The following is an 11,478-nucleotide window of genomic DNA, read 5'->3' as shown; positions in this document are numbered from 1 at the left end:
CTGGCACGGAAAATTAAGAAGAAAATGACGGCTAGAAATCGAAGAGGAAGTTTGTGGAAACGCTAAATTATTTGAAAGAACACGCCATCTTTATTTGCACACGATTAACCAATTATAGTTGGTGTAATCAAGAATATTATTTTGTCCTTAGTCTAGAGACAATGTGAGTGGCTGTAATTGTTTTGTTGGTATCTATATTCATGTTTTTGTTTATCTTAGCAGCTTGACACAGCATGGGAACAAGTAGCATGTGACAAAACACCTGATCAACAGTTGCTTACACAGCAAGCACATCAGTTCTTGGCCAGCTACCGGCCAGCAGCTCTTACGCTACACTTCAATAGAACTACAGTGGCTTAAACTGCGACACCTAGAAGATGGTTTGTCAAAGATCACAAACCTGTGATGAGGATTTTTGTTAGAACTTCTGTCACCTTCTGTTATTCTAGATGGCTCTTTTCATACATAAAATATTGTGTAAAAAAAAAAATCGAAAACCTAAGAATGCATAATGGTCAAACCAAAATAAGTAATATAAAAATGCCAGATGAGATCTGTGATGGACAATTGCCTGTGATTAAGGTTCTGTATTGTCCATGTTTGTGTGTGGTATTCATTCTCTAACAAGGGCAGTGTCCTGGCTGATTACAGTACATATATATGAAGGTTTTTGTTGTTACTTACATAAGGTCTTATTGCCGAATGTCACCAAATGTACATAATTTTATCAATTGGATCTAAAAATTCTACAGAACAAAAAGAACCAGTATTTTGAGGGAGAAGTACAGGATCACAAAGATGGAAGAGGATTACAGTTCATGAAATTTGATCAAAATGTGTCAAGATGTCAAGAAATAAATACTGTCTAATAAAGTTTGTATACAGGCATACGTGTGCTTATCAAAACATGATGACATATCAGCCAGGTAGTGTCCCATGTGGTAAGAGTGCTGGAACATTTTCCCGGCTCTTTGTTACTGAGCCTACTTATGAGGGAGATAAAGGAGGCCATATAGGACTCATGGTAATTGATGTCAGTTATACAAATCATGTATGCGGGGCTTGCAGTGCAGGAAACTTAGCTTTGTTCAGTAGTATACACACACACACACACACACACACACACATGTTGGCTTAAACATGGATTTTTGTTTGTTTGTTTTTTGCTCAGTTAAGGGCAATGGTCACGAGTCACTTTTATTCTTATTGTACGTTATTTCCAATATTGTTGAGTTTAAGTTCGACACGTTGACCTTTGGAACTTTAAGTCAGTGTGAACAAAACTTGTAGAAATCTAATTCAGACTCCTTTTTGAGTATAGAAAGTACAATTTGATTCGTTCTTAGATACAACCCACACTGTGATTGTTGTGACACGCGCACATGTATAACTCCCTCACTCACCGATCACATAGCCCTTCCAACCCCCAAGAGGAATTTTTGCTCAGAAATACTCAAGTTAAGAGAACTTTTCGCATTTCATACGAGTCGTAAGCCCCCTTTTTACACAACACAACACAACAACACCCCTTCACCATGGTGCCATGCAGTCTTCAAAGAACATTTGAACAGCTTTCATACTTTTTACCTTTAAAAATGTCGGACTGAAAAGGATGTCATAAAATGCCCATCAAATAAAAATATTAATTGCTCATGCAGAGACGTAAAAACCGTTCAGAAATGAAAGTGTTTTTTTTTTTTTGTTTAGTATCCTGGGAACAATAGCTGATAACTTGTCAGCTCTAATTTAATTTATTCCCATGTGAAAGACAAAAGTGTTAAGTTACCATTTGTAACTAAAGATAGCAAACACCTCGTGGGAACAAGTAGTGACGATTCGTCAGCTCTAACTGAATTTACTCCCTTGTGAAAAACAAGAATGTCAAATTAATTTTGTAGCTAAAAAATAAAAAAAAAATTCGTTATATTTGCATGCAACAAGAACAAAACAATCGTTACCTGCACTTACTATTGTAAATGTTAGAACTGTTTCCTATCTAAATAGTCTCGTCCCGGGGGGGGGGGGAGGTACTCTCTATAATGGCCTATACGGGGAGGCTCGGCCCGAAAGGGGTACCTTTTTCAGGCTTCAGGTATATAAAAGGGTAGGGATTTCACAAGTTGAGGTATATAAAAGGGTAGGGAAATCGGTCATTTAGGTATTTAAAAGGGCCTTTAATTAAAATATTTCGAATAGACGTTACAAGGGTTTAGAAAGGGGGTGTAGTGTTCTAAAGAAGGTATGTGAAAGGGATTACCTTTTTTCAATAAAAGGATATAAAAGGGGTGCCTTTTCTGCCAAAATGGTATATAAAAGGGTAAGGGGTTGGACCTCGGGGCTGAGCCTCCCCGTATTAAACTTTGTTAAGTACCCCCCCCCCCCCCATCCCCTTCGGGGTCTCGTCTAAAAGATGTCTTAAGAACTAGAAGCGACGATTCGTGACTTTCAATTCAATTTACTGGTTGTGAAAAACAAAAGTATCAAGTTACCTTTGTAACTAAAAATAAATATATCTCGTGCCATTTGCATACTACTAACTCATGAACTGTTTCAAAACTCAAGGCTCATCTCGTTCACAGCTAGTCACCATTACACTGAACATTATGCACTCTAAAACAACCCAATGTATGTATGTAATTATCACACTCTGCTCCAAACCGGACTCAAAATCACAAACCGCAACATACACGTCACTCTTTATTTTTCAATTACCAAAGTCCTTGTGCTTAATACAATAAAACGTTCAAGACTTCGTATACCTCACTTAAGTTATCTTGAACAAAAATAACTTCCTTTTTCTTCAACTACAATTCGTGCTGGTTATTAATGGGAATAAGCGAAAACCCTGATAACATTGAGGAGAAAAGATTTCATGAAAACGTATCTTCTCATTCTAGTAGTAAACAAGAATCGTTATTATTGTAAAATCGTCACAGAATAATATCTTTTTGTTCTGTTGACGAAATTAATCTTTTAAATTAATCGCTTTTCACATTGAAACTTATCAATGAATGCTGAAATTAACGACACGCCCGGAACACTCATCACGAACTCTGCAGCAATATTTAGGTTTCAATACAACATCCAAACGATTTGAACCTGGCCACATTCCCAGTAGTGCATTCCGCCCCCCTAAAATGCAATAGTTCCTATCATAGAAACCACATCAACTTGTTTTTCATTCACTTCTTAAACCTAGTAGTAGAGCGGCTAAGACTCAATTCAAAAACTTATCTAATGGAAAAAGTTCACCCTTCATCGCATGCTCGTAGTTATATGCCAAACATTATGTTTCTTTGACTGATTATCCAGTTGCATATGATTATCAAACCCGCCCACAAAATCCTCAGCCTAACCCACAGAGGATGCCGAAGTAAGCCCAATGTATGAATACTTCCTCCTAGCTCTTTTAAAGAAGAATAAATATGGTCGTTCTGAATTGTATCGGGATCAAATCTTCTCACGTACCATTTACCTTTACAACAAGAAATCTGATTTGCTGTTTATAGTAGATCCAATCTGATTGGTGTGACATACATACATCTCTCACTCACTCACTCACTCACTCACTCACTCACTCACTCACTCACTCACTCATCCATTGACCCGTCTATAACATACCCCGACGCACCGACTAAGAGGTAGTTTTTTTACAAAAAATAACTCAATAAATGAACCGCGCGGAATTTAATTTCATTTTTCATTCGGCAAAATCACAACGTAGGTATTTACTCATTCGGTTAGAGTTAAATACGTCGTTTGTTCGCCTACAAAGGTGGTTTTGAATTTCATTGAATTACTCCCATCGACAGTTTGACGGTCATTCCATTCTCTTGCGGCGAAAAAAATTACGAAGAACTTGACATCAACAACGACTGAGTGCTGAATACCTTGATTAAGCAGCTTATATTTTTCGAGCGGCAAAATCACAAAGGAGACATTGCTGCCTTCTTGTAGAGTTTGATACGTCCAGTGTTTGGCCAAGAGACTAACTTTGAATTTGATTGAATTCATCCAATCGACAGTTTGATGGTAATTCGGTTCTCTTGCTGTGAGAAATTTTATGAAGAACTTGACAACTGCGACATCAGTCGCGCGTTTGCAAAAATCCAACGGCTTTCGTCTTAAAACTATTCTAGCGGTAAGTCCAATTTTCGGCCAAGAAACTGGCTTCTCATTTAGCTGAATGCATCCCGTCGATAATTTGACGGTTACTTAATTCTAATTCTAAAAAATATTAGGATTCATCCACTACAGTCGTTAAAAATCATTTTATTAAGGATTACAAATACTATTCTTAACACTCGATTCAGCGTGATAAGAAAATCATTCGCTGTCTGGAATTTGTTGGAGATCAGAGTCCTGATCTTTCCCATCTGCCGGGCCTGTACTATTTGATTATTTTTCTAACAACGAATGATGTTCAAAGGTTCTTTATTGGAGCGTGCACTTGGTGCTTTTACCATGACAACAAACAAACAATTACCGATGGTCATGAGGCAGTAGACTGCCGAACCGGAAATTGCAAGTTATTAAACTTAAATAAATAGGAGTAGGGACGAATTAATGTTCTGCCAGTTCGCGGCTGTCTGACTTCAGATATTAGACACACTGTAAAATAATAAAAGAAAAGACATCATTAATTAAGATTTGTTTAGTGGCACGATAAGAGATATATGTAAAGTTGTATTGCTAAGTTGAAGTTGAGGTCGATGCCGTACACGTTGTTATGATGCAACTTACGAGAAAAAACTGAAACCGCCATGTCAAACCGGAAAATATTTGATGGATTTTATTATATTGCAGGCTCGCTGCTGTTGAGGTTACAAACAATTATTGGATGAGGTTTTTGTGATATCCGGAATAATCAAGGTCGAGGTACGTAACACTAACCGAGACCTTGATTATTTCGGATATCACAAAAACCGAATCTCATAACTGTTTTATTATACATTGTTTTAAAGAAAATAACGACAAAAGCATTATCGCACCGAACGCAGTTTATTTTCGACAAGCCATGTTCTTACGGGAACTTGACATTGCTGTTGGAAATCATGCATTGCGCGCGCAACCTACGGATTATGATTTGCTAACAGATTGTTGAATTATCTGTAGGTTGCGCTGTTTCCCAGAATTAACTGTAGGCTTTTAGCCAATGAGAAGACAGATAGTGACTACAATGTATAATAATATAGTTTCAATGCGTGCTGGAGTTGAATACAGAATAATTTTGGAGGTTCCCTAGGGGTGAGCCACAATATAGTACGCATTTACGGAGTTTTACCCACATTACAAAACTTCACTCCAAAGAAAAACTCACTTTCTAGCCTTTTTCTTTGAGCTCACTTTCTTCTCAAGTCTTTCCCACCGTCGGATCTTTCTTAACGTTTCTTCACTCCAGGCCTCTATCAAGCTAGTCGATGACAGGAGCAGTTTTTGTTTCGACGTATTCTCGTGGCCGCAAATCAAGAACACCTTTCCGGTCACGAGGGAGGAGCAGGTTAGGTCAGCGTTGCTCCAGATCTTCACGCGACCTTTGCTGATTGTAACGTTGTTTTGTCTGAAGACTCTGGAAACCCGTCCGCGGATTATAATGTCGTGGTTCTCGAGTCTTTCTATTAAAATGGCTTTGAATTTGATAACTGAAAAATAAAGTTATGTGCAATCAGAACTTTTATTAAAGGGGTCAAAAAGAATTCCTTGGGAATTGTTACCCCCGTTGGGATTTAACGCGGGTGATAGACCCATTTCAGTGATTCCCAATCTGGAGGACAAAATAATGGCTGTTCTCTCCCCTGAGAGAAACAAACCTTTCAAATGCAAGACAATCTTATTGTTTTGTCCTCTAGCTTGGGAATTAACTGAAAGGGGTCAATACCCCAGAGAAAAAGACAGAGAGATCAAGGGCTACAGTTTCAATTGAGACGCAATTTTTAAATTGCGTGTCCCTTGCATTTCCTATATATCGTAAGGCAAAAAACGTCTACTCGAGTATGAAGTTTTCGGTTACATGCATAGATCAAATATTCTTGGCAAACTCCCCAATGACCCTGCAGTTAGACTTATTATCGACGCTAAAATACGAAGAAATTATCCTGTCTCGTTAACAAAACTCATGACAGACAGCGACGGAAATTGAAACTAAAAAGGCAGAGCTGATTTTTCTCGAAAACTCTTTGTTTTTTTTGTTTTTGTTTTCCCCAGTTACAGTGTATCTGCTCTGGGGTTTACGCATTAACCGAGAGTGAGGTTTGAAATTTGACTGAACGTTCGAGGGTAATAAGTTGTTTAATATATGGCTGTTTGCTCTGTCTTTGCAAGCCCGTAATCGGCCCGTGGACATCATGGGAGAATAATACCCTACAGTTAGCCAATCAGAGCGCGCGTTAGATCGGCTACAAACACAAGCCATCCGGTATACCAAGTAATACATATTTACCTTGGAAGTACCTTTATTAAGGACCTCTTCGTATGAGCCCGGTAACCGGCAGTCTCGGTTACGGGGACGAATTTTGTTGTCTGTTCATATGGGAAATTTCTGCCCGGTCGACCGGGATTAAATTCAAGAAACAAAACCAAAATGGTAGAATATAAACTTGTATCTTCGCGACTATCGCAGCTTTGTTGACTCTTGTTACTTTACTTATACAGCTAATTCGCACACTTCTGAAGTGGAAACACATCCGCGACAAAAATCACGCCATTTTGGCAGCAATGATGCGCTAGCGAAGCTATTTTGTCAAGAAGGTCACCCAGGCTGGCGGAGTGTTCATATGGGAAAATTTTCAACCTGGTTACCGAGATCTCGGTCTCAAAAAGCGAGATCTCGGTAACCGGATCAGGCCGGCTTCTCATCTGAACACAAATTTTTACGAAGGAAAGAGTGGCGAGGCGAGATCTCGGAAACCAGGCCAGCCCGGTTGATCAGGCTCGCATATGAAGTGGCCCTAAAAGTCACAAAATTATATGTTTACAGACACAGAAGGATTAATTAAGGATTATAAACTCGACAAACAAGATACACTGTGCGAACACCTTTAACTTATGCTCTCACCATAGTCGTAACGTCTGCTGGCATACAAGTTGTAATCAGTGGGTTGTCTGTCTTCGCATGAATTATGGTTTACAATCTCTATGTAATTGGATAAAAGAATAAATAGTTAACATAGGTAATTAATAAAGCGTATTGATTTGATAGTTAAATAATCCTGTGAATTATATATAGATCCACTTAAATCTGACCCTGTGAGCCATTTTAGGATACAGCAAAGGTTTTTGGTTACTGTGGTTTTGCGTTCGCAGAAGGTGACAAGTTCAAAATTGAAAAATAATTTCGGTCTAATTTTGCAAAATATTGAAACACGGAACTACGTGAACTTAAATGTATAAACAGTACGATATGAAATTACTGCTAAATAAGCCTTTTATTTGAATGGTTACACAAACGATTTAGGGATTCATCCAAAGTCAGAGCCACCTTGTACAACATAATAGACAGTAGCATATGAAGGTACTGCTCAACAGCTCATTTTCAACCGTAAAAAGTCACAAAGAACGGTTTTATCCACAGAATTAAATGTTGGCAGCGTTGTAGCGTTGCTTAACAGGTTTCATTTGAATGGCCACACGGTTCCCCCATTTGAGTCTTTCTCAGATAGAAGCATATTAATTCTGTAAACGTTTGAGTAACAATTCACGAAGGGTTATTCAAATTTACGATGTGCATTGCCTTGGGGTAGGAAAAATATGTGATATTGTTTTAAGTTTAAATTGCAGTGCTTGGTAAAAATACTTTCAATTACTAAATATTTTTTTTATTCGAGAATGTAGAACATTTCTTGTCTCTTAAGACACGCAGTTATTTTCGGAAGAACTATTGTAGCTATTTGGCAACTTCAGGCGGGTTGCCAAAAACTTCAGGGAAGTGCGCTGTTTCAAGTGTGGGTGGCGGTTGGTTCTTACACAGAGGAAATACTCCATAAGTTTACAGAACAAAACTGCAATTATGAAGGCGTGGTTTCCTATCAACGTAACAATATGACGTTGATAGTAAATAGAGCTTCAACAAATTTTCAAGAATACGTGTTTAGGGGTTGTGTCGAAATGGCAGTTTCAAGAGATAATTAAAAGAGTGTTTTGTTTCATCGTGACTCGGTTCTCGACTGATCTATGAAAGGAGTTTACACTTTATTATGAGATATTGAAACTCTTGATCGCTCATTGGTTGATCGCGACCAAAGAGGACCAATAAAAAACAATGATGACAAATGATGGAAGAGTAAATGAAATAATTTAGGTCAGAGCTGTGTCTTGTAAGACAAGGCCGAGGAATTATCCCTATCAACGAAGGAAAATCAAATATTACTCGACGTGGTTCTTAGTGTTTGTTAAAAGAGCCACAGAGAAAAAATAAATTCATTGTGGCCAAAATGCAAACTAACGGAATCGAACAAACAGGGCTGAAACTATTTTCAAACGTGAAGCGAGCGGATATTTTTGACCTTTGTTGCCGAGAGCTATTACATGCAGCCTGAAGCACGCGTAATTCATCACGTATTTTAAGTGCCGTCTCGATCCTTTTCATTGATAAACCATCCTCACAGGATGTGAACGGTTAGCAGTAAGCCAGACTAATCCCTATATATCGTTCAAAACGATGAATTTAATTTTTCCGCTTTTAAAGCCAGCTAAGAAAACAAATTTAGCAACGATTATTAAAAAGGTTTTGCCAGTAGAAGTTTCTCGAACAGTTCTTACTTGCCAAAACAACTTAACCAAATTTCGGACTTACACAAGTATAGGACTACTATCTTGCGAAAATCTCATCTTTTTACGGTACTCTTTCAAATTATTTACGGTCGATTGCTATCATTTGTTTGGTTTCAAGGCAATACTTGTAACAGAAGAAGCTTTGCCACCGACTGAGTAATTAAAAAACTCAGTTATTCATGTAAATCAGTCTTATGATTAGTAACGTTGATTAGATTACATGTAAAAGTTACAATGGCTTGGCTGCAATAATCATACATCATTTAAAATCGGCTAAAGCAGTAACTCAGTGGATAAAGAAGATTATTACATAACAACTGGACACTTACTTGTAGGCTTCGAGACTGTGACGAAGGAGTCCGGCTGGACACACACATTGTCTGAGAACTCGGGCAGTTCTTCACACTTCACAACTTTTTCCCAGGCCTCTACTGGTATAACTTCTGCACAGTCCGTCCTAATCTGTTTACACAAGGATCGGCATGGCTTAATGACTTTCTCCTCCTCGATTCCTGGTAAACATATCGGCAGGTAAAACGAACACATAAAAAACACAGCGTGTTTGGAACAGTTTGCGCGTTGTACCAGCGATCTGTACAACTCTATCGACCTGTTCGCCAAGGCTTGGCTCTGGTCACCGACTGCATTTGGAAAACGAGTTAGGTTGTACGGTAGAACACGGCGGCAAAGAGGTATGGAGATTTTCTCGCACTTTTGAGGAAGATCAAAGCGAAATCCATCTGCTGTATGAAAAGATATAGCGAGCATTACCAAAAGCCAAGCGTACAACATCTTGCAGCATACGCGAGTTCCTCCTCAGAAACAACCCGTGTGCTTTGAAGGATAGTCTATCTTTCGCCCGTTTGGCCGATGTCTTATATAAGCGTTTAGCTTAGTAAGGTATTTCAATTACGCTTGAGTAAAGAACTTTAAGCCGGATAATCAATGAGAGTGTTTTTCAACCAGACAGATTTCCCCTTAACCTTTGCTCTGTTCGGAGCAGTTCGGATTATAGATTTAAAAAATGTCGGTCTCTGTGCGTTGTCTGAGCTTAAGAAAGGTTTGTGCAAATCCCATCAAATAGTCAAGGCAGTGAATAAAGACAAGCATTTTCCTCTCTTAGAGGTCGCCTCGCTCAAACATGGCGGGAAACGGATGAGACCACACCGCGTATGAAATCTGTACGAAGCGCTGGCGGAGATGGATTTAATGATTATCCTACGTATCTGGTAAAGCCGGTACGTCTATTGAGCACTGTTTAACTTTGACAGATGCTTGTAAGGCACACTTCGTAAACGCTACACGTGGCTAAGATTCCACTGACTTTCGTTTTCCGGGGCATTGGAATATTTTGAAAATTCTTTTCAGCACCTACTGTAGTGATTAGGTCGTTGTTAATTCTTGGATTACGATTGTAATTTCTAACGAAGGGACAAAGAGAGTGAAGCGTGCAAAGCCATGAAAAAGAACCTCTTGGCTTATAGTAAGAATACTGAAGGAAGGCGATCGATTTTTAACGATATTTCATCGACTTATATGAGGATCACTTCGTCTCAAAAGGGGATTAACAGCAATTTGGGTTATCTTGTCTTTCCGGCCATGCGCTTAAACAAAGCGCTTTCTTAGCTTAGCATTTACAAAAAGTACATACATATTTTCAATTTTAAATTCAACAAAATGCAATCGATAACCAAACACAACAAATTTAATTGCATCATTGTCATAAAGATTGCAAAGACGGGTCTGTAAAGTTCACTATCTTATTCGTCCCACCTCCTGTCAGTTTTATCATTGTTACAACTAAAGGAATTTTTGCTTGGCGAGTTCATGTTATTTTCTGAAAAATTCTGAAAAGTCAATTCCATGATCAGTTGGAACACTTGCCAAGTTTTCGTGCATAGAAACGATCTATTTTCCGCTTTGATTCTGACGGCAAATGAAAAAAATTCCCATCTGAGAACCGCGCAGACTGAAGGAAGACTCATTTGTTAATAGTCGCATCATGTGTTAACCCTATATGCCTACTGACATTTGAAGTTCTGAATACTCGCACGCGGAGTATGCAAGCATTTTTTCCCGAAGTTGATCATAGATGCCCAATTTTGGAAGCTATATCTCTCTTCTGTGACAGCGGCCTGTAACTGAAAGAGTTTGAACCTTCAGTCGGTTAGCTTTTTTGTGAGAAAATATGGTTGTACGGTTTCACGATTTGTCGCCTATGTTTAAAGTTTCGTCAAGCGTTGAACAAAGTCAATGTAAGACAAACAAAATTTCAAGAATAATTTTAAAAAATTACGACAGAACCATTCAACAGTTTTTGGGGCGCGTTAAAAACTCTAAAGTCGTGCTGACAAGATGAAGGTTCAGGCCCGACAGAGAAGATATGTTTTCGTTCCAGTTGACCCGATAAACATGCAGTGTATTATCTTTAGGATTTAAATGCCGCTTGGCAAGAAAAAACAGACATCCAGTTGATTATCACTAGTTTTACCAGGCTGGCAAATAAACACCTGGGTTTTCAGACTAAGATAGCAATTGAGACAGTTTACGACCCACAGATCTAAACAAACCAGCCGCTCTCACGCAACCCAATTCAGTGTAACATGACAGCTTGAAAATCAAACAGATCCGATGGATATCTTAGAAAGAATTTTCGACATTTCTTATTTCTCATATGCATGCTTCACAGTTGTAAAATGTTTACCATTT

General features: G+C 38.5%; 1 protein-coding gene across 1 annotated transcript; it reads right to left on the bottom strand.

The window, feature by feature from the left end:
• Positions 1 to 4,256: 4,256 nt before the first annotated feature.
• Positions 4,257 to 9,672, bottom strand: LOC110057541 (secreted frizzled-related protein 3-like). Its single transcript, XM_020764136.2, has 4 exons — positions 9,099 to 9,672; positions 7,055 to 7,132; positions 5,321 to 5,642; positions 4,257 to 4,611 (listed from the first exon to the last, which is right to left on the bottom strand). Exons 1-4 carry the CDS (start codon positions 9,559 to 9,561, stop codon positions 4,596 to 4,598), a joined length of 879 nt encoding a protein of 292 aa, XP_020619795.1. The 5' UTR covers positions 9,562 to 9,672; the 3' UTR covers positions 4,257 to 4,595.
• Positions 9,673 to 11,478: the final 1,806 nt, after the last annotated feature.

Source organism: Orbicella faveolata, unplaced genomic scaffold, assembly GCF_042242905.1.
Source record: "Orbicella faveolata isolate gen_17 unplaced genomic scaffold, um_ofav_v1 contig_46, whole genome shotgun sequence".
NCBI lineage: Eukaryota > Metazoa > Cnidaria > Anthozoa > Scleractinia > Merulinidae > Orbicella > Orbicella faveolata.
The sequence above is the reverse complement of the archived record's forward strand: the minus strand, read 5'-3'. Positions and strand labels throughout refer to the sequence as shown.

What these genes read in the sequence shown, in the direction of transcription:
- LOC110057541 (XM_020764136.2), bottom strand. Translation starts at nt 9,561, where the DNA reads ATGTTGTACGCTTGGCTTTTGGTAATGCTCGCTATATCTTTTCATACA. An exon ending in CACAGTCTCGAAGCCTACAA is followed by an intron (nt 7,133 to 9,098) that starts GTAAGTGTCCAG and finishes CCAATTACATAG; the next exon opens with AGATTGTAAACCATAATTCA. An exon ending in CAGCAGACGTTACGACTATG is followed by an intron (nt 5,643 to 7,054) that starts GTGAGAGCATAA and finishes TTTATTTTTCAG; the next exon opens with TTATCAAATTCAAAGCCATT.